Source organism: Drosophila albomicans, chromosome 3 (assembly GCF_009650485.2).
Source record: "Drosophila albomicans strain 15112-1751.03 chromosome 3, ASM965048v2, whole genome shotgun sequence".
Taxonomy (NCBI): Eukaryota; Metazoa; Arthropoda; class Insecta; order Diptera; family Drosophilidae; genus Drosophila; species Drosophila albomicans.
The window spans coordinates 3218734-3243226 of NC_047629.2; the positions used below are offsets into that span (position 1 = coordinate 3218734).

A 24493-nucleotide genomic window follows, 5' to 3' on the forward strand; every position below is an offset into this window, starting at 1 on the left:
CACAGTGTGAACAGTCAGACGATGTTGGGCATTGTGGAATAGCGATTAGGCAGATAAGGGCTTCAAAGATATGCCTGCTTCGCTCTCTCTGTCTCTGTATCTGTCTCTATCTCTGTCTTTCTCGATTGTTGAGAAACGCTTTCGGTGTTGGGTGTCGGTGTCGCAATGACAGAACAAAAGTGAAAAAAGGAACAACAACAACAAAAATCAAGAAAAATTGAGACTGAACGAAATGTTTGTTTACCCAAAAATTAGGGTCAGGGCTAGAGGCAATATGACGACAGCAGACAGACGACGTCTTTGCTCTCGCTTATCCCCCTCAGTCTGGGCTTTTGCTATTGTCGGTGTGAGTACATAGCAGTTGAGTGTGTGTGTGTGTCTCCTATCTGTGTCATGCGAAAGCGAAAATATACTGTATACAATTTGAGATATTCAACTGTCGTGGGCCACCTCAACTAGCCAGACAGCAAGTGAATGCAGCCCAAAAAAAAAACGAAAAATTGTTGTTCATGACTCTCATTCTAATTTCATTTAAATGTTGCTTCAAGCTCAGTCAGTCGTTCGTTACGTCTCACTCACTTCTGTCTGTATCTCTTTCTAGCTCGCTCTCTCTCTCTCTCTCGCTCTGCCAGACATAGACATCCACATACATCTGTATGTACTCGCCAAAACACCCGAAACTCTCAAAATATTGCAGCCCGCCGGCCATTTTGGTTTTACTGTTTTATTTCGTTTCGTTTCGTTTTGTAGTCTTTTTTCTTTTCGGCAATTTCATTTTTGTTTTTTGCCATTGTTCTGCTGACTTGTTGTTGTTGCTACTTTGCTGCTGCTGTTGACGTGCTGTCTGCTGCCGCGCCGCCTTCACTTTGACGCCCACATTGCAAGCTGTCGCGCCCCCCTTTCGCACACACCCCGCCAACGACTTTCACACAGACCAAAGTCGCCTTCGTCGTCGTCGCTTTATTGTTGTTGTTGTTGTTGTTGTTGTTTTTTGTTGTTCGCCGAAGCGCAAAAACGTGTCGTTGTCATTTTTGAGCTTTTTTTTTGTTATGTTTATTATAATTTTGCATTTTTGTTCTGTTCTCTTTGGTCTTCATTTTCTGTTTGCGCACATTTTTGCCATTCTCTCGCTTTGTCTGTCTACCTTCAATTATTTATTAGCTACTTTAATGTTTATAATTTTTAATTACATTTTCTGTGGAAAAGTTTTAAAAATAATTCTGTTCTGATTCAGGCAACAATTTTGTAATATTTAAAGAATGCGTTGCAAGTTCTTTTTCCATTATTATCTATTTTCTGTCGATGTTCTCAGCGGTCCTGTGGCGCAATGGATAACGCGTCTGACTACGGATCAGAAGATTCCAGGTTCGACTCCTGGCAGGATCGAAAGTTTCTTTTTTAATTTTTTACATATTATCTTAATATATTTCGATTTAAAAGAAAACTCTAGCAAACAGAATTTGAACTGTTTCTATATCTTATATTTAAATGTTTGCCAGATATTCTTACCAGAGCAACTTTTGTCAGTTGAATGGAAGTATTCGGCTAAAAAAAGGTGAAATTACTCTACAAAGTATACCAAACGGCATAGGTAAAAGTATCCCTCGGGATAAGCATCCGGCTAATAGATTTCTCCGTAAATAAATGTTTTTCTTAAAACTTTCAAGTTATATTTTGTATAAATATTTGATAAATGTTATCAATTTTAAAAAGAAAAAGCAAAAAGTTGACTTCGCCCAACGTGGGGCTCGAACCCACGACCCTGAGATTAAGAGTCTCATGCTCTACCGACTGAGCTAGCCGGGCACTTGGTTACCTTCTGGCCAATATTCAGCTTCTAGGCACGCCAAGAACTATTTACAACACGGGTGCTATAAAAATAGTTCTGTAATAGTGGCGTTATATAAACAAAATACTGCAAAAGCATAAATAATAACGCCTACGCCTAAGAATTGTATATAAGCGAGTTAAGGGCGGCAGTGGGCCTCAAATGAGGCCACGTCGCGTATACGCAATTTAGTTTTATATTTTGTTGTTATTTGATGGGAATTTTCTTTGGCTTTTCTATTGGAATTTGGGTCAAACTCATTAGCGGCTAAACAATTGATTCGATGTCTACTGATTACCTGAGGCGTGCGCTTGATTAGCGTAACGACCCCATTGTGAACTTATCTACAAGTGCAAGTAATCACGATTTGCTTCTCTCTCTATCTATCTCTATCTCACTTTGTGCATCTCTCTTCGACACCCACTTCGAGTACTCGTCGTTTATTATAGTTGTAGTTGCATTTTAATTGCATGTGCTATGTGCTTTAATCAGTTTCAGTCTGGTTTATAATTTACTTTTGCATTTCATTCATTTATTCGCTCACTCAATCGCACTTATTGTGTTTACCTCTCACACACATTTACTACTATATACTCACACACTCAGAGTGCGCTCTATCAACACTATTCATAGATTTCTATTTCATTTCACCCTGACCCACCGCAATAGTTTTCATGTGTACCCCTTTTGCTGCCAGCTCCGCCAACTGCGACAGCGGCAGCAACGTCGACGTCGACGTCGCCGGCGACTGCAGCAGAAAGAACAACAATGCCAACTATTTATGGCGAATTTTATTCCGGCGCTTTCTTTCTTGTATTTGGTTTTCTATTTGTATTTGTTGTTGCTCTTGATTTAGTTTATTATTTTTATGGCTTGGCATCTACTTTATGCTCTTTTAATAGGGTATTTATGAAACAAAAATTGAGTGGTAAATTGATAAAGACAAAACTGAAGCATGTGTTTGATTTTTATGGACACTATCAATATTCGTTAATGGAACATTTTATTATTAAAATATAACCATTTAAATATAATTAATGTTATATTAAAAATGTACTTTTTTCAATAATGTATCTTTTCATTAAACTACTATTAATATATATCTCTTTTTATTTATAATTTGTCTCTTTTATTATGTAATTTCTCTTCTTAATAATTTGATTTAATTTTTCTAATTTAAAATGTATATTTTAAAGTGTATCCAGACGTCGCTGTGTCTGTATACTAATTATAGTTTTATTTTGTTCTTTTTTCATGTGTATTTTATTTCTGTCTGCGACGGTTCATTGAGTTTCAGTTGCGATAAAGCGACGCCGCTCGCGCCACGCACTTTTTTACGCACACTAGAAACACAACGAAACAACAACAACAAAAGCCACAATCGTTGTGGTGACAAAAAGTTTGGCAAGTGCGAAATTTCATGCAGACAGCGTGTGATTGTGTGTGTGTGTGTGAATGTGTGCGTGTACACGGTGCGTATGACGCGTGTTTATGACGCATACGCCGCGTTGTCTGCGACGCACATTCCTAATAGAGTCAATTAATGTGACTAACGCAATGCGCTTTAGGTTAGCTAAAATGGGGGAATACTTTAGACAGGCGATTTGTTAGAAAACAAGGCATACGCAAAAAATAAATGACACTTCGTTTGTCACATTCAATTAAATGAAAATGCGAAAATAAATGCATCAAAATATATTAGAATTAAGAGAATTTTGCAAATTTAAAATTCGAGAATTTTGTTTCTTAGCAAACCGTGGCATATATGATTTATATACTACCTTAAATAAAATCTTAATCGTTTATATAAAAGTATTATATCATATTCTTAAATGATTCTTATATATTCTATTTAAATTTCGACAAAATTGTAAGATTTATATTCATTTAATTTAATATAAAAAATTGTTATAACACTATATAGTACTATATCGATATACTATATTTTATATATTTTAGTATATTTCGGTATATTTTTAGTTTAATATAAAAAATACTCATATACAGTATTATATTTTTAAAGTATATTTTGAATGCAGTATATTTTGACTGCATTGATACATGAATGAAACCTTTGGTATATTTTACTATTTTCGGTATATTTTTAAAATATGGTTGGTGTTTCAGTTTGCAATATATCTAACATATTTTAATGAAATTTCTTCAAATTTAATTGTAGTATTTTGAGCCACCCACTTGCTTTCTTTAGCTGTCAATCGCTTCATTAATATACGCATATCTTCAAAGTAATTTATACTTAGTCCATACACACATTTGTGTGTCTTTTGTTTGCCTATAAACAATTTGATTTGGTTGGCTTTCTTGAGCTCCTTTTGCCCCTGATTATTCATTTCGAATTTCGTTTGTTATTTTCATATATGCCATATATAAGAAGTATACATTTTTTGCTCAGCCTTTGTTCTCGCACTTATTTGTGTGTGCTGTGATTTGAAATGCTTTGTTCGTGTTTCACGTCTCCGTATCTGTATCTGGTTGTGTGTGTATCAGTATCTACAATATACACATATGTATATATATATATTTTAGGTACACATGCAGTTTGCGTTTTATTCATTTTGTGTTATTTTTCGGTTGCTTTTGTGATGAGTTTTTTTTTTGTTTAATTTGTTGTACTTTCTTTTCTCTTTTGCTTTTTTTGTGCAAAATTCAGGTACATATTAACAGAATTTACTGCGTCGTTAGGTTCATTGTTTAGCCTAAATTTTATTTGCAATGCACTCGAAAATTTTATTTAACCGCAAATCGTTTCACTTAAAATTTTAGGTATATTTTATAGTCTATGGTATATTTTGATTGTAGGAGTATATACATATACCAAAATATAGCTTACAGTATATCTTTGCATTTTCCGATATTATTTTATTTAAGCGCAAATCGTTTCACTTAAGAGTTTAGGTATATTTTTTACTCTTAGTATATTTTGAATGTTGGAGTATAAACATATACCAAAATATTGCTTGCGGTATATCTTTGTATTTTTCGGCATATTTCAACGATTGCACACTCGTTTAATATAAGAAAAAGTTATGAAGCCAGACTCGCTAAAAATGCTAGAACATTTTTCGGAAAACATCTAATAATAATCTTTGTTACCTTTTCCGCATTTTTATATATATTATATTTCGTTCGCTATTGTTTGTCATGCTCACACGCTCTAAACACTTTACGAGTGCATTGCCTCGCATTAATTAGACATTAATCATCAACATAGCCGTCTAAACGTATTGCGATGGTCATAAAACATCAATCAAATATTGAACAGAAGCAAAACAAACAAATATGTACCTGCTGCTTCCCTTGGCAACACCATTCGCCTCTCTCTCTCTCTCTCTCTCTCTTTCTTAGATTACTTTTAATTAATGGCCTTTGTTTTGCGAATTTACTGTTTGTTTTGAGCTGCTAAAACTTTTACTATATCTACACATTTCTTATGTGTATATACTTTCGTATTTGAGTGTGTGTGTATTCATGAATATATTCGCATATATATTCGTTGCACTCGACTGCGGCACTCTGCTGTTTGAGATAAGCGACGACGAGCTGTTGTTGAATTCATAGCATTTCAAATTGAAAGCGAGAGTGTGTTTACCAACTTGTATAGCACACACACACACAGACAGACACCTCATCTATATAGTATATATCTGTATAATGTGAGTGTGTGGGCACCTTTTCGATCTGCAATATCTCGTATAGATTCGTATTTACTGCGCGCAGTTCGGTTCTAGTTGAAATATTTTTGCACTTATTAGTCACATTGCATTACGAAGCATTCTAATTGCCTCCTGACTTATCCAGTAAATCATATTAGTTGACTCATGACTTATCAGACATTGCCCTCAACCGTAGCGAGATGTGCTAAGTGCGAAGTTTTAGATACAGTTTTGATATTTGTATGTTAACCTAAGAAGAATTGCAGGCAGAAATATAGCATCTAAGTCGAATCTTGAAATTTTGTTTATTAAGCAAATAACATCGAAATAATAATATTAAATTAAGTGTGAATTTCTTACAGAACAACTTTATTCTTTTGCATGAATGTCCAAAATCGATTTGTATATGAGATAAGATAATACAAGAAACTTACTAGTACATAAAAATGGATGAATGAATAATTTAAAAAATATATATATTTGATGTTTGATCACTTTCTTTTCTAATTAATTTTGAAAGTGTAGCAAAATAAGTCTAACGAACAAAAATCATTCAAAATGTATCGATATTTGTTGAAAGAATATTAAAAGAAAAGGCAGTCCTTTACTAAGTTTTTCCATATATTTGAACTAAAAAGCTGATGTAACATATTTTAAATTAGTGAATCACTTAAGTCATCTTCTACTTATTGATGGATGGACAGATGGATATGGGATAATGTGATTTCCTTTCAACTAAGAAAGTGTTTTTATGACTGGCACCCATAGGGTAAAGGAGTATTATAAATGAATCTCAACAGAAATTGACATAAAGCTCATAATTATGTAGTAGGTAAATAAATAACGGTACATAACAAACAACCGAAGATGTTGACGATCTATGGTAGTTGCTTTGGTTGACAATATTTCAGTCTATATGCTATATTTTTAGTATATTAATATACCAAAAGCAACTTATGGTAAATTTTAGTATATTTTGTTTGGTGATGTCGAGTCTTAGTTGCTGTGGCTGACAATATTTTAGACTATGTGGTGTATTTTTAGTATATTAATCTACCAAACACATCTTACGGTAAATTTTAGTATATTTTGGTTAATGTTGTCGAGTCCTAGCTGCTTTGGTTGACAGTATTTCAGACTATATGCTATATTTTTAGTATATTAATATACCAAATGCAGTTCACGATAAATTTTAGTATATTTTGGTTAATGTTGTCGAGTCCTAGCTGCTTTGGTTGACAATATTTTAGGTTATATGCTATATTTTTAGTATATTAATATACCGAATAGAGCTTATGGTAAATTTTAGTATATTTTGGTTGTTGTTGTCGAGTCTTAGTTGCTGTGGTTGACAATATTTTAGACTACATGGTATATTTTTAGAATATTAATATACCAAATATAACTTATGGTATATTTTAGTATATATATGTGGTATGCTTTAACGATAATATGTCACACTTCATTATTGTAGCTTTCTTGTTTATCTTTCCATTTCTTTTATTTGATCTAAAGTTAAAAGTTACACTAAATAATCAAATATCTATTATTAGTGCTCTATAAGTACGCCAAAAGAAACAAATTTAATAACATTTCCAGCAAATGTCTAGCAACTAAAAGTAGGCAATATAACGTGTGACCACAAACTATCGAAAACAACAAGTATTGACTATTGGCACACTCTTCCCTCACACCCACTGCATGTCTTTTTCGGTTTTTGCTCCTTTCAATGACCCAGTCAATAGGTATGTCATGATCTGTAAGATGAGCTCATTGATAGTCGAAGCATTGTGAGTTATTAATGGTGTAGCTAGAGCTACATTCATTGATAAATATCCGCAGCTAGGCGGCAATTAGTTGAGCTGCTAAAAGTAAATCAAAGAGCACAAAAACCAACGAGAAAAACAAAAATGCTCGTTTTATTTTTAGTGTTTTCGCATTTCAAATTGTTTTTGGTTTTTGTGTGTGTTTTTTCGGATTGCTGGGCGGCCATTTTTGATGACGCGCAGCGAGACTAAATGACAAACAGTCAGACAATTGTGCGACACACAGAGATACAAACTGCAGATACAGATACACAGATACAGATACAGATACACACGTGTGCTCGTGTGTGTGGAGCGATTGCTGATGAAATGAAATGCCCCGACAATGTTTGTATCGGAGCCCCCCGAAATTTATATTATATTCGGACGTATACATACATACATATATGTGTTAATGGGTCTCTGACCTGATTTAATAATAATAAATATCATGTCATGACTGTATTCGTATTCGTATTCGTATTCGTGTGCATGATTTCTGGTGTGAGGCAGAATGAGCAATACATATATATGGGGCATATAAATAAAAGAAATGTTTATATACATTTTTGACACTTGAATTTGCAATCAACGCGAGCTGCAGTCAATCTTATTCATTTCATATTATTTTTCTGTATTTTATGCACTTTTTTTAGCATTTCCACAACCGCATTTATTTATTAGAATAATCTAGAAAGTTAAAATGCTCAACGATTTTAAGAAAAAGCACAATAAAGTCAACAACACTGTGCCAAATGTCTTATCACATAATAAACAAAAAATAAAAGAAGACAACCGAAAATTATAAAAAAAAAAAATATATATGAATAGCATTGAACACTTGGCAAGTCACAAATATTGCACGACTAATTTATGCTCCATAGATTAAAAATAAAAAATAACAAAAATTAGGTAGATGATTCTTTTTCTTGTTACTTTTAGTATTAAAAAGAAACTAACCAACTAACTAAAATACATAAGAGCTGAAAATACTTTAAGTTGGAATTAATTCTATAAAAGATTACGATTTTTTTTGTAAAATATTGTTTTCACATTTTTTAAATTAAAATACTATTATACAAAATTAGCTAATTTTTTTAAATGAACTGTAGTTTGAAAGAATATTAATAATTTTGGTAAAAAATTAGCTTGAATAAGGAAATTATCGACATTATTTTTATTCATACCATAGTATTTAAAATATACCATATAATTTCATAGAAGTTTTTGTTTTCGGTGGACATTTCTTACAGTATTTATTTTTAGCTTTTCGTTATTATACATAATTTAAATTTAAATTCGAATTCAATTTACTTTTATTATTTATTTTTATTTTTTATTACTATTCATTTATTTTATTTTTCTTCATATTCTTTCACTTTTCTTTGTCCAATTAAGCAAAAGTCACGCCCATTTGCTGCCACCCAAACCTCCCCCTGCCTGCAGTTCAATATACCCAACGAGAATTTCGTGAGGAAAAGAAAAAAAAAAAAGAAAAAGAATCGAAACGAAAACAAAATATTATCAACAAGCGTATGTTTTTATTTTAGTGTCCAATTGAGTGAATGTGTGTGTGTGTATGTGAGGGTGTGTGCGTGCAAATTTATGTGAGTGTGTGTGTGTGTGTGTGTTGGTGCAACTGATGAGTGCGTCTGTGTGCGTGACCTTGAAAACGGTTGCTTTGTTGTTGGCACATTTTGGAAATTATCGCGCGTGTTTCGCTTGTGTGTATGCGAGCGAGTGAGAGAGAGAGAGAGGGAGAGAAATTGTGCGTCCCTTTCTCTCTTTTTGGATCGTTCTGCCTCGCTCGGCCCATCTCTGTGGTTATTGATGAAATGAAAGTTGACAAAATGCAAGCAGCTCGAAATTGAAATGCGCTCCGTAATTATCACAGTTCGCAGTCGACGACGACGACGACGACGCGTCAGCGATGAAACGCTGCTGCCATGAAATTAATTATCTTTTTACAGAGATGCACGATAAACTTGTGCGCCATATAAAAAGCCAAAGTTCGCTGTATTAATTCAAGGCCAAGTGCAAAAAGATATACGTACACACATACATGCACACGTACACTCATACAGACAAAAACAGCAACGAGTGCACAGAACAAAAATACAACGCAAACAGAGAAAGCGCAACTGAAATAAGTACAACAACAATAACGACTACAGCAAAAGCAACAACAAAAAATAAATAAATAAATGTGCAAACATATGTGCGATATGTATGAACAAAAAAACACACACACACACAGACACGCAGTACATCTAATAACAGCAAATGTGCAATCAGACAGAGAAAAAGAGTGAGCGAGCAGGCAGAGAGAAAGAGTGTGAGTAAAGCGAGCTTAAATCTGTCGACTACTAGATACCCTATACTTAGCAGATTTCTAAGCTTTGGCTAGATTTTAGAGTGAAAAATTGGAAATACAAACTTTTTTAATATATTCTTAACTTTTTGTCGATTCCTAAAAAAAAATTATTGTTATTGGTTTGATTTTATATTAAAACCTTTAAAACAAAAACTTGTTTTCTTTGTCTCATCTCTTTTCACAAGAAAATTATTCACAAGTTTTTTTTTTTTTGATTTATTCCTAATACATAATTAATATAAAAATGATGATATATTATTATGATGAAATATAAATTTGTGTCATAATAAAAATCTTAATAAAATTAGCTAATGGAATTGAAATCTTTAAGACATTATTAACAGTTTCATAGAAAGATATATGTATGTATGTAAATATAATGTAATATATGTAATATCAATTCGATTAGACGATTTTATTGATGTGTGAAATGCAACATAGATTTTTATCAAATGTAATAATACATACCGTTATTAAACCAATTATATACTAAAAATAAATCAACATAAAAATAATGATAAAAAATGTAAGAACACATAATTTCCTTAGTTATTTGAGGACTTCTTTTATGGAATGAAGCTTTCAACTAAAAGTATGAACCCATTTCCAAATGCCTCTTTTCTCCATATTAAAATAAAATGCATCACAAATAATTATATGAATATATTAAGTGCATAAATATTTGTGATTCATTTAATGCCCTTGAATATTGTGAAGAGTTATTGACCTCAAACTATCCTATTCAATGAGTTTAATATGAGTAATATTTAAGATTTAATCATAATAAATATGAGTATTTCTTATAGCATTTTTGCTAAAACAGTTACAAATTAAAGCAAGAGAGCAGATTCTACCAAAAAGTACACCGCTAAAATACTGTATTTGGTATTTCGATACATAACTAAATTAGAATAAAAAATAAACCACATTGTTATGCAAAGCAAATAAAACCCGATTTAAGTCGAATAGTATTTCTTCAATAGCTATAGTTATTATTATATAGAACAAAAATCGCCACTAGCCTCTGCTGTCGAAAGGAAATTATTGCTCAATATCTTAAAAGTCTCTGAGATTCAGTGTTTCATACGGATAGACAGACAAACGAACAAACGAACATGCCTGTATCGTCTCCGATGTTGACACTGATCAAGAATATATATACTTTATAGGCTCAGAGATGCCGTTACAAAGTAATAATATCATTTTACCCTATGGGTAGCGGGTATTAAAATTAAAATTTTAAATGAAATCAGTGGGAAATTGAAATATCGAATTTTTAAATTTTTATATATAGAATAATAAAAACTTAAATAAATAAACTTAAATTTCAATGAAAAACATACAAAATTCAAAAATAAAATGTACATATTATAAATCATCGTATTATAAAAATTGTATGTATAATATGTTTGATTATTATGAGATTGAATTAAAAAATGATTGTTTTGTAAACAGTTAACATTATAGTTGCTATCTTTATTATCTTTTTCCATTTTAACTTAACTCAAAGTGTTCTTTAAGTTGATTAAATCATCGGTGATTGCAATCTGTTCAGTTTAATGCAGAAAATAAAGCTAGCAACTATATTGGGTTTATATATCTATTCAATCAACTAATAGCGGCAAATCCTTATCATTTCTATTTGCAACAAGACTGACAAAAACGTCTCCTTTCATTAATGCCAATCAAAGTGCCTGTGAAAAGTGCCAATCAACCGGACACAATTTTGAGCCTTGAGCAACGAAGCTTAGGGCAAATTGTTACCCAAATGCAAATGCAAATTGAACTGTCACATAATTCTCAATAGAAACAACAGGGAGTGAAAACAGGAGCGGCAACGTGCTAAGTCCATTTGTGGCACGTTGCTCACGTATTTGGTTCGGCTAATGCCACGTTCTACCCGCAACTATCTATGTGGCAAGCTTTGGGGCAGCCCCCCAAAGAGGCAGAGAGAGTAGGCGTTGCTCCGTTCGCATATTTTTGGGAACCGAAAGCGAACTAAACAAACGGCGACAACATCATTAGGAAACTTCATAATCGTGTTCAAATTGCTGTTGTTGATATTCAAAAATTCACATGAATTTCAAGGACAAACTCGAAACTCAAACTCTGCAAACACAACAAGAACAACAACAACAACAACAACATTTGGGAAGGTTTCTCTTCGATTTTTTTATTTCGTTGTTTTTCATTTGCAGGGAATTAATTGTGCGGGTTCTCTGCACAAGCGTTGCACTTATTGTGCGCTATTATATACAAAGCATATAAACATACGTATATATGTATTATATATCTGCTGCGCCCTATATGCACGATTCTAAAATGAAAGGCAAACAGGAAAGCGAAACCCGCCACAAACGTCAGTTTCGCTCTCTTCTTCTTCTTCTCGTTGATGTTGTTGTGTGCTAATGGCATTTGGCCTATTTATGCTTCCACGTATTCGCCACACACATACACATACACTCGCACACACACGCACACATCAATAGATTGACATATTAGGTAACGTTTTGTGCCTTCATTTTCGCTCCGGGGTTTCAAATTTTTACTTCTTTTTTTGTGTTGTTGCTTTAATTTAACCCTTCAACTGGCGCGGGGTAACTTTTCAATTTTTTTTCAAGCTTTTCGAGTTGACTGTCGACGTTCTTCTTCTTCTTGTTTTGTTGTAGTTGATTTTATGCAGTTGCAAGTTAATTGGGTTACAAGCGCAGTGGGTTAACAGGGTGACTCATTTTGTGCAAAGCTATGCGTGTAAATGGGTTTGAGGTGCGACAGGACTTTTCTTCATTTTAAGTATTTCGTCAATAATTAAATCGAATTTAATATATTTATTGTTTTTAGTTTTAGCTCATATTTTTGTAATGCTTTTAATAAGTATTCTTTTAAGCTTACGAAAGTCTTGAGAATTCAATTCTTAATCTTAATTCTTTTAATATCATAGAAGTTCTTGAGTGATAAATTCGTTTATCAATTTTAATATCATTGAATAACACATTGTAATTTGACATTTTTTAGACTAATGTTTTAATTTTTAATGGTCTAATAACATGAACACAATTTTTAAGAACTTGGTTTGTTTTTTCAGTATACTTTTCTAAATTTAATGAAATTTTCAGTTCTGTATGTTTTGTAAGATTATATGTTTTTGTTTCTTTAGTTCTATAATTCCAAAAAATGAAATATTTACCAATTTTGTATTTATTCCATCTAAATTCTTTGATTCTGTTAGAAATTTTTATAGTCTTCTACAAAATTTCGTTTCTCAAATTTTAATATTAACATATTACAGAACACATTTTATCTATAATTTTAATTTTTATAGTTTCGGAATAATCATCTAATAAACTTCCTCAGCACTTTCCTTATCAACTCTATAGACACCCTGTATTGCAATACCCTCGAACTTGTTTTGCACGCGTTTTGAGCTTATTTCTCCCCACTTAATCGCACATATGCATTCTATGTAAAGCTGAGCACATACATATATGCGGCGATTTGTATGTATGTTTTCAAGATCAAGGTCAAGCCATATACCGAAACTCTTTATGTACAAGAGCGCAACGACAAAAAAAGCAACAGCAGAAGAGAAGAAGAGAATCGCAAACATGTGCCGATGGCATAAACAATGAAACTCTGGACTCTCTGCTTCGAGGTTTGAGGTTTCTTTTTTTTTATTTTTAGTTTTTTTTTTTTGGTTGAACAACAACCCCTTGCAGACCATTTGACACACTAAGGCAGCCACAATGATGACGATGACGATGATGATGATGATCGTGGTCTGATGATGATGAAGTTTTTGAGCCTGGACAATGGGCAGACAAGTGTACCTGCTAAGAGGAAAAAAAAAAAAGAAGAGGCAGCTGCTGTCGAAGACGCTGTCGGTAGACCTTGAAAAAGCAAAGCCAGACAATAACAACACGAAGAAGAAGAGAGCGTCGAAGTAGAAGAAGAAGAAGAAGAGCAACCGCAGCAGCGACAAATTTCAAGACGGGAGGATTGCTTTTTTTTGTTGTTTGTTGTTTTTTGGTCAAGCAACAAATTCTAAGGCAAAGATCAGGAAATGCAAGCCAAAAAACCAGTTCTACCTACATTCAATCCTTCTTCTGCTTATATGTAGTTTATAGTATGTGCTTTTTTATTATTTTTGATTTTTTTATAGCCTCAACCCAGACAGACAGACCGAGAGCGAGAGGCAGCTAGCTAAGCAAAACGGTTATCATGTTTCAGGCACATGATTGAAATTGAAATTCATCGCTGCAAAACCTTGAACATTTTAAGTTACTTTTTTTCGGCAGAAGCATTTGCGTGTCCTGCACAGATTAAGCTCAGACTGCGCCTTCTACATTGAGTCTGGTTTTCTGGTTCTCGGTTCTGGGTTCTCGGTTCTGGGTTCTGAGTTCTTGTTGCTCAAGCCCAGGGCTTGGCCCGTCTAGACATTTGGTACGCACCTAATTGCAGAGCATTGCTCAATCGATGCCATCGATTCTCAAAAAGATGGAAAGGGGGGAAGAGCATTTCGATTGGGTTTCTCTGGAAAGCGCCTGCAGCGTATAACCTTATGCTAATTTGAGCTACTCTCTGAAATCTGAGGCAACGACAAAGGATTCGGTTTACGCTTATGCAATTAACAGTTAACGTTTTCGGTGCTTACCCTCAATACGTAGTTTCAACTTGATGAAGCTTGCAAAAGCGTTGACTTACCTGCAAAGAAAAGATTTGATATACGATTTAATATAATATGCCATTTAAGAGCAAGTAATTTGGTTAGTAAGGTTCAATTTTTCTAATTTATGATATTTTTCGACATTCATGGTATTTTTTTCTATTTCTTTCTATCTTTGTTCGTATTTTTGAGACTCGTATTAAATATCTTCAAGGTTATATTTTTCCAATTTATGGTATTTTTCGAAATTTCTAGTATTTTTCAAATTTTTTGGATTTTTTTTTTAATCTATCTATTTTTTTTCGTATCTTTAAAAAAAAAAATGTAAAAATTTTAGTACTAGATTAACAATAAAATCAATAGGATTCATTTTTTTAAAATGATGCAGACTGATGCAGAAAAACATCCATTACAAAAAAGGGCAAGGAAAGTTGAAGTTTGAGAATTTTGGAACTTTTATAAAATATAAAATAAATATATAAAATGTGTGGATACATTATGATCTAAATATATAATATCCTAGTTGATGTAAACATATACTGAAGTGAACACAAATGCATTTTAATTCATGTTCTTCATTGAATTCGAATTTCAATTATTATTTTACTTAAATATGATTGTTTTATATTTGCTTATGACCATATTGTAAAATATTTTACAGAAAAAGAAACTATAAATATAGTCTAAAGTAACTTGAGTCCCATTTAAATTTTAATAAACAAAATATAATTTAGATATTTTCCTGCTTTGTCTTCAAAGAAAGTATCTCAATAGAATAATCTCTAAATCTTAATATTTTGCATCTAACAAAGACATTACAATTGAGATAATTCCCTGATCTATCTTCAAAGCAACTATCTCATTAAAATAATCCTTAATTCTTTATGTTTTGCATCTTAAATCTAAAGAGTTTTTGTGTAAACTTATTGCAAGATATTATATAACAAAATATTATAATATATTTTAAAGTATGGTTATTTCAGTTCTATTTGAGTTCTTAATAAATAATACATTCTAAGTGACATTAAAGAATAGAGTTAAAATATGTTTTAATCTTTAAAGTTTCGAATGGCAAATATCAAGTGCTTTTGTCTGGTTTTCTGTGTCAATTTATGATTATATTTATGCATCTGCATGTTTTCTCTCAATTTGCTGTCTACAAAGTTTCGCCTTTTCATTAGCCAGCATTCTGCTTATCTTTCAGTTTGTTCTTCGCATTCATTCCGCAATTTTTGGTCGATACACACAGCTTGCTTTCTAAGTTTGTGCAGACTTTTGTAACTTTGGCAATGGCAATGCAAAGAAGTAGGAAGGGCTTCTCTCTTGAGCTGTTGTGAACTGTGACGACCTTGTGGCTGTCATTAGCATAAGATTAATGAGACATGCCATAAAGTGCACTCGAGACTGAACTGGACCGACCATACATATAAATAACCAATTACCGATGCCTTGTCAGGCCATAGCTCAATTGGAAAATGTGAAAATACGAAATTGTGAAAATACGAAAATCTGCAAAACGCAATCGAATGAAAATGTCAAGAAAATGTACGCAAAATATGCGTAAAATCAAGCAGAAGCGACAAAACAACAACAGCAACTCTAGCAGCTGTCGTTTCTAGGGAGCATTTTCATGGGTTTGCAGACATTGCGCATACGCCACATTGGGCACGCAAGCAACACACAAATGTGTTGCCCAATTGCCAGTGAAATTGCGAAAATAACAACAACAACACAAACAACTTGATAACATGTATTTGGGATGTGTGTTTCGCCCACAACGTCATCGTCCCTAAGGCAGCCTCCTTCTAACTTTCCTTTTTCTCTGCTTTTATTGCTGCTCTTTCTTTCACTCTCTCTCTCCCTATCTCTCTCTCTCTCTCTCTCTCTCTCTCGTCCTTGCCATTTTACGTCTGCCTCAACAGCCTTGGCATGATTTCATTACATTACGCGCTTTCCTCACTCAGCTGCCACAATTCCACCTCTCTCTCTCTCTCTCTGCTTCCCTCTCTCTCTTCTCTCCACCAACTTCACTTCCATTGCCCTTTTTTGGGCTTTTGTGGGTCGTTTGCTTGGCTTCGTTACATGCGCCGCGCACCGCCAGACACATCCACAAAGTGAAAGCGAGACGATTTTGGGTTCAAAAGCACACGCACAATATGCAGCCGAGACAGGAGCTGAGGTAGCTCCTCTTCATACCCGTTATCCGTTGTGCGTAAAAGGGCATTATCATTTGCTGGCAATCGGAGAAATATGCGAAAGACTGATGAAATCATTTCTGTGGCAACTAATTGTCAAATAACAATACGAATAAATTGTAAAATTTTACAATAAATTACACAATCTTTAAAATTATTTAAAATTATTTTTTACAGAAATTTTAAAGAAAAAAAATCAAAAATCAACAAAATTAAAAAACAACAATTTTAAATAAACAAAACAACAATGCATCTGTTCCCAAATTAATTTATAATCAAATAAAGCATATTGCATTGCTTGCTGGTAAAAATGGTTTTACAATACAATGCTAATTTTTGGCTTCCTTCAAGTGGCGCTTGAACAACTCTTTATATTTATAGATAGTTTTATTAAATAAGATTTTCAATGATTTGAATACATATGACTGTAATGAGTGTTGATAATATTTTATCGACAAAGGAACAATACCGAACAAAAACATTTTTACAGGCAGCCCAAAATTGGCTGAATTTAAAGTAGAAATTTTGTACATTTCGTTATAAAACTTTTGTTTTAAATAATATATATATATATATATATATATATATATATATATATATAATATATATTTATTTAGAATCTGCATTCTATTGGGAGGAATTCAATCCCAAGTCTTTTGCATTAGTCGCTGGTTAATATTATTATACCTTAAATACAAATGTTTTCTATTGAAGTAGTTAACTAATCTTATATGAATATTAAGTATACTAAGTATATTTGTTTATTTTGAATACTAAACTTTAATTCAAAAGTTGTCTAGTGAATATCTTCAGCTATTCATATATAAATATTTCGTATACCATGTATATTTATTTACTAAGTATCATTTTGAATAATAACTTTACAGCAAAAGTTATTCATTAGAAATATTAAACTATTCATATAGATATTATTAATATTAGTATACCAATTTATATATAATATACTAAGAATATTTAATATATAAAGTATATTAGTATATTTTGTGTATTCCCCAAGCAATGGGTACCTGGTATCTTATAGTCTGCAGCTTTATTGCTTGTTTGTGGGGTTGCACGTAGGAGACAGCAGCCAGGGAAACAATCGATTATTTGCGGGCCGCTGACGACGACGACAACGACGACGTCGACGTCAACGCTTTTGGCCATTTTATTTTAGTTGGCCACATAAAAGAAAGCCAGACCCTCGAGCGGGCCATAAACCACTTTCACGGCCAGGGCCAAGAGAACTAGGGTCTGGCTCTGGAAGTGGAAGGCAAGAACTGTAAAGGGAAATTGGGAACTGGAATTGGAATAGAAGCTGCGCAAGGGCGTTGGCGTTGCAAGGAATTGTGCGTGTTGCGAAAGGAGGTTGCGAGGGGGCGGTGGGCAGAGGGCGGAGGGTGGAGGTGAGGGGCTGTCTGGCTACCTCAAAGTTGATTGTCTGCGTTCAGCCTTCAACTTGTCGCCGATGCCAAAAACCGACGCCAACGACGACGCCGTCTGGTGACCTTCAACTTTCAACTTTATTGGCATTGTCAGTCAGACGCGCCCCATAACCACCCCCAACACCCACCCCCTCGCTACAAGCACACATCTGTCGTATCTGTCTGTGTTGTCTGTGCGCGTTTTAGTAATTTCGAGGCTTACATTTGAGCATAGGAGAGCTGGAGGAGGCAACGCGGCTTGGAGGCATTCAATTTGCTGTCTGGCATGCGCGACCTTGAAAATGGCCACGTTTTCACGTGAAAGGTGAAAGGCACGTTCTAAGTATATACATATACCTAAATATATATATATATATATATATATATATATATATATATATATATATATGTGTGGGTGTATTTGCTTGAGTTCTTTGTGCCTAATTCACTTTTAGGTCTACACTGAGGCTTTTCCTCATCCTGGATTTTAAGGCATATTTGCCACAGCCACATATTCCGGCGACAGGTTAACAAACTGCCTTTTAATAACAAGCATTTTCTGGGTTCACAGCGCGATTCGGCTGAGCATTTAATCTGCCTAACAGAATAAACAGACACTGACAGCACTCACTTAAAGACTTGGCTCGCATAAACAAAATTAATGAGAAAACTCTTAGCCATATCGTATTTATTGTGTTTAAAAATTAATTAAAGAAAAATGAGTGAGCAAAATTGGGAATAAATATTAATAATACTATAAAATATTCAACAAAAAGATAAACGTTTCTTATTTCAAATAAAAAGTTGTTGAACAATGCCAACAACAGGATTGTGTAGCTCAAAACAATTTTTGGAATTGACTTTGTTGTGACGTCCTCAAATTATCATTAAATACACACTTGTTTGTTTGTATTTAAGCCATTTTAATACCTTTTCTGAATTAAATTCTTTAACTAAATCCTCTTACATGGATTTGTGTTCAAATTCAAGTCAAATTTTTCAATATAAGAAAGTATTAAATTAAAAAAAAAAACAAACATCACATTAACTCCTTCGGCTTAAATGATTTTATACATTTTATCTGCATTTTCCGTTTTCTTTAATTATTATACACAAAACTAAAAGTCAAGTTTATGTATAATTTAGTTCACGCTTACACAAGACAGATTTTATATAAATATTTAAATAGGGTCAATTTAAAAGTTACAGTTAAGTTACAAATATTTTCAGAAATATGTATTTATATAAACATATACTTAAAACGAATAAACGTACTTTTTAAAAATAACAAGTTGTATCCGCAATATATTTTCTTTTATTTTAAATGAGAGCGATTTTTCCATTTTTCTATTAACAAATTTTCCCACCTACTTTAATACAATTTACGACGAAACGTCTATACGAATCATTAAAACAAAATTGCAATCAGCGCCATCTATGAACAACCACTGACAACTAAAGGCAGCAATTTATAAACAGTCGAACACTAGATGGCGCTGTCTGCAGTTTGCACGAAAGCTTTCTTGCACGCATTGTTTGACGTGCTCGTATCTGCCTATCGGTTTTATTCGTTTCGCTTGTGTTCATCGCATAGCACACTCACCTGTTTTGCCATTGGGACTGTATGGATCGTAGCTGCCGGCGGACATGGGCGATGCATAACCATTGGACATGTTGTAGCTGTGGTTCTGTGACCCTGGCGATGGCGACAACGGCGGCGCCGAGCTGGGCACGCTCCCTGGACTTGGCGTCGACATCCAATCCTCGGGACTGCAATACAAAATACAAAAGCTTTAGAAATGAAAAGCAAAAGCTTTTGCAAAAACTTACGCATCTAAACGCGCCCGTTTATTGGGCACAAATACCAAATGCCCATTGGAAGAGGCTGCAGCCGCAGCAGCAGCAGCCGCTGCCGCAGATGTCGATGCAATGCCGCTGCTGCTGTTGGCTGCAGATGCAACAGAGCTGTTGCTGTTATTCGAGGTGGATGTGGAGTTGGTGGTCAAGGCGATGACGTCAGGCATGGGTTCGGTTTTTATTATAGCGGGTGCTGGTACTGTTGCTGGTGCTGATGCTGATGTCGGTGACGGCGTCGCCGTGGCAGTTGTCAATAGCTTTAATTTATCCTCAACAGTTGTAGTTGTTGTTGCTGTCGCTGTTGTTGCAGTTGCGCCGCCATTTGCATTGGCCCCTTGAAAGGTCAAGGCGACGGCGGCGGCATTGTTATTGCTGATATTGCCAGCTCCAGTTGCGGCAGCAGCGGCCGCAGCTAATTGTTGTTGCAACAAAATGTGACTGGGAATTGCTGATTGTTTATGTTGTTTGACTTGTTGTCCACTTTGTTGCTGTTGCTGGTGCTGTTGTTGCTGCTGCTGCTGTTGTGAAGCATTCAAACGGTACATTTTGAATGCACGAAACTATTAAAAGCAGTATATTGTTGTAGTTGTTGCAGTGGCGTTTGACAACATTGCCACGCCTTCATGTTGCCTACAAGCATTTTATTTTACATAATTTGTCAAGTGCCGTAGAGCTGCAATTAATACAAAAAAAGGTTACATTATTTTAATTGCAAAATATATTTTAAATATATTTAATAAAAAAGTTAAGTCGCCCCCGGGTGGACTCGAACCACCAACCTTTCGGTTAACAGCCGAACGCGCTAACCGATTGCGCCACGGAGGCTGTGCTAGCAGCGCAAAATTTTTACACACTTGAAATACTATAAAGCCGAACAACAGTTTTTGATGGACCAACTAATAACAAATGCCAATAAGAGCTTTTGCAATTGGACTGCTTTATTCAAAATGTGTATGCACTGCTTGACAAAAGCAACTTTGGCCGCCGTCAGAACAACAGCCTCCGTGGCGCAATCGGTTAGCGCGTTCGGCTGTTAACCGAAAGGTTGGTGGTTCGAGTCCACCCGGGGGCGGCAATAACTTTTTATTAAATTATTTTTATTTATTTAATAAATTAAAATTCCAAACTACGTTCTGAAATTTATCCTCAACCAATAGTTACAATAGTAATTAATTAAGCTAATATATATATATATACTGGCTATCACTTGAAGTTGCAGTTTGTTTTTATATCGTTCCCGGTTTGCGTGTCTAAATGTCAATTGCCTGACGCTCAACGAGGTCAATGCAGTAGTTTAATGCACCTTAAACGTTCGTAATAACTACACTCACACTGCATGCACCATCCGTCTACTTCTACTATTACATTACACCGCATCTCCCGTCTAAAAGGGTTGTGTCTTTGTTTTCAGTGCTGACCACCAGTGCAAATTGAATTCTCAAGAGAATATACATAGCCACACCTCCCCTTTTACACGCCTCCGCACGTATACAATTAGTATTATGTGCCACAAACTATTCTCTCGCTTCGAGATGTGTGTGGCGTAAGCATATTGACCCAGAATCCTTGATAAGGTCGCTTGCGCCGACGTTGACCCAATTTCTGTATTGCTTATGTAAGAATAGCCCCCTGGGGCATCGAGGAAAAGTGACAGCAATATGATTATTATTACACTTGTAGCTACGCCAAATGCAATCGATTTACAAACTTGATAGAGTAGTTTTGCCCACTCAATCCAAAAATAGATAAAAAGTGTGAATAATTTGTTAAAAGTCGGGAGCTCTATAAATTAATATAGGAACGTAAATTAATAATAAAACTTCGAATATATTTATCAACATGTATTTTTTATTCTATCAAATCAAAACTAAGTTGATCAACGTTTGAATGTTTTTTCGCAATCCTATTTTTTGTAATAATTGTAAATTTAATTGTTCTTGAAATACTATTATTACTTTAATAAGTGCATCATACCCAATTTGACACTAATTTCCCTAGAAAAAGCACAACAAATTGGCAGATTAAATTCTATTTAATCAGCACAGAGTCTAAAATAGATTTTATTTTCCAATTCTTTTTTTTAGCCTTTTGCATTTGGCAAAGTTTATTCGCCTTTCTTTGCACTTGCACTCAATTTTGAACGCTAAATAGTAAAGAGGGAGGGGCTAGTACTAGCTGTTGCTATTATTATTGTGATGGTTGTTGTTGTTGTTGTGGTTGTCTGTCAGTCTGTCTATCGTATGACTAAACAAATAGTCTCAAACTGACTGACTGCCTGATTGACCGATGGACCGACGCTGTAAACGATGCATTTCCGCTGCGAAAAATTGTTTCAGTTTTATTTTTGAAAAAAAGAAAGAAAAAAAACAAGGGGAAGAAAAGAGAACGTGCAGGAAAAGCGACTGCTGTCATGCAACTCAAAACTCATCTGCATTGCCAATTGGCGCGCCACAAAACAGCTGCAATTTATGTGCATTACAATTAGCGAAAGAGTTTCAGTTTTCCTCTCCTTTTCTTATTTTAATTTTTGTTTACTTGCTTTTTGTTTTTGGCTAGCGTTAACTAGAATTGAGTAGCATAGTTAAGTTGCTATGTTAAGTTACAAAGTGTATTAAAGTTATTTATAAGCATGGAAAATGAGGTCATACAATTTAATACCCATTTACTTACCAATTTTGCATAGTCTCATTAATTATAATATCCAAAATTGTTAGCAGTGTTCTGTTTTGTTTCACTCTGTATAGGCGTTTCTTAATTGTCAATGTTGTTTAAAAAAAATCACCAGATCTGTAAATAAACACACGACAATATTCGCTTTATCAATCAATCATTGTGAATAATATTCTTGTCAAATTGAAATTTAATCATCATATAAATGACGTTTGACACACTGTGCTTCATTGCACTTTGTCTAAAGAGCGGGAGAGCATAAGTTCGATTCGCTTTGTGAAGTGTCGGAGAGCGAAGAAGAGAGCACATTTGGTTGGGCTGGCTATGCAATTGGGTCTCAGTCAGATGGCAGACTGGCAACGCCGCGCCGCAACCAATTGCCCGCCTACACACCCCGCTCACCCGCTTAGCAGACACGTGCATTTCAGCAAATTTTATTGGCATGTGACAAAGAAGAAGAAATCACAACGCAGCAAAAACGTTGAATGAAAATTGTTCAATGTGGTTCTTCAATTTTTGCATTAAAATTCAATTTTTTTGCTTTGATTTGATAAACATTGCACACGTTTTAATACGAAAGCTAGCCATCCAATAAGAACAACAACAAAACGTACACACTGCACTCCATCCAATCTCACAGTTTCCATAGCTTCCGTTCTCAGATTGAGAGAGAGATAGAGAGAGCGGCAAACACAAAGCTCTCTCAGAGAGCAGAAACGATTGCATGCATGCGAGTGAGTGACGCGTGTGGTGTGGGTGGCGAAGGGAGTGAGCTAACGTCACTCGCAGCAGCAGCATCGCATGAAACACACACCAAAAAAAAAAAAGACAAGAACACGCACATTCGCTGCACTCGTTGATGCTCTCTCTGTTACTAGTTGGCAGAGAGTGCTCTCCGAGTAAACAAGCTCTACGAAGTGCATGGAATTGTTATGCGGGTGGGAAAGGGAGGGCAAACGTCACTCGTCAGTCGCAGCAACAACAATAACACTTGGCACGGCACAGTTTTTGTAATTGTTTAGAAATGCATCTAAATTCACATATGTATATACGATGTACAATATATGTATCTTTAAATATATACATATTTGTGTGGAGTCGATTTTAAGTTATATTTATTTAAAACGTTATCATTCTTATTGTTGTTTTTCTTCGTCTACTCTTCTCGAACTTTTCTAAAGCGAATTTAACGCACACAACAAAAACAATTTATATGCACGCGTGTCGCGTAGGCACACAATTGAGAGGCACACACACAGATGCAGGGCATGCGAGAGCCTTACAATTAAACATACACAAAACACAATATTTTGTTGTAAATTTACGTTTTGAATGTGCTCGTATTTCTAGCACAAATTTGTTGTTTCTATTTCTTAATATTTTCTGCACTTCTTCAGCCACAGAAACGACGCGCAATGTAATTTTTATTACACGAGAGCCGCACATAAAAACTAAAACTAAAAGGCCGCCGTTGCCGTTAGCCCGTCGCTGCTGCTGCTGCTGTCAAAGCTACTATGGACAGAGAGCAGCTCTTGTTCTCTCACGCGCGCCCTCTCTCTCTCTCGCTGGTTGTTGGAGCTTGCTCTCAATGGCGCTCTTTCTCTGCTTCTTGTCTTGTCTTATATTTTTGCTTTTGCTATTACGGGGACCGGGGTCAGGAATGGGGTGTGAAGCGCTTGCAATTGTTATTGCTGTGAGCGCATGCGTGCTTCTCAATTTTTCTACTTTGGCAATGCTTGATTCTGCTTTGCTAAGCTGCGCTCAACTTTCGCGCGTACAACAACAATAAAAAGACGAAGATGTGCAGTAGCCAAAGCGGCAGGGGGACTTGACTGCACCGTGGTGTGAATAATGCATAAAGTGAGCCTTATAAATGCACTAAATGCATCCCTTAATATTATGCGCATACGAATTTAAACATTATTTTTTACTTTTTATATAAATATTGAATTTAATGCTTGTTACTAATCTATCCGCCCCACTGTGCACCCACACTATGTAAA

The 24493-nt window shown here is 34.7% G+C and overlaps 1 protein-coding gene and 4 non-coding genes across 6 annotated transcripts in view; 2 read left to right on the top strand and 3 right to left on the bottom strand.

Annotated features, from left to right (window-relative positions):
• The window catches only part of LOC117572673 (ecdysone receptor), a 121872-nt gene that overhangs the window by 80362 nt on the left and 17017 nt on the right, over positions 1-24493 (bottom strand). The window contains exons 1-4 of one of the 2 annotated variants that reach the window (XM_052004784.1): positions 23816-23923; positions 22491-22607; positions 19794-20493; positions 19567-19733 (exon numbers count right to left, since the gene is read on the bottom strand). In XM_052004784.1, the coding sequence (XP_051860744.1) occupies positions 19567-19733; positions 19794-20365 (739 nt within the window). In that variant the 5' untranslated portion in view covers positions 20366-20493; positions 22491-22607; positions 23816-23923. Of the gene's footprint in view, positions 1-19566; positions 19734-19793; positions 20494-22490; positions 22608-23815; positions 23924-24493 lie in introns of those variants that run through there. The other variant, XM_034255700.2, reaches the window with a different exon arrangement.
• On the top strand, positions 1314-1386 carry Trnar-acg (transfer RNA arginine (anticodon ACG)). Its single transcript has one exon. It is a non-coding gene; the product is annotated as a tRNA-Arg (tRNA).
• Trnak-cuu (transfer RNA lysine (anticodon CUU)) lies at positions 1734-1806 on the bottom strand. Its single transcript has one exon. It is a non-coding gene; the product is annotated as a tRNA-Lys (tRNA).
• On the bottom strand, positions 20572-20645 carry Trnan-guu (transfer RNA asparagine (anticodon GUU)). The gene has a single exon. It is a non-coding gene; the product is annotated as a tRNA-Asn (tRNA).
• Positions 20819-20892, top strand: Trnan-guu (transfer RNA asparagine (anticodon GUU)). Its single transcript has one exon. It is a non-coding gene; the product is annotated as a tRNA-Asn (tRNA).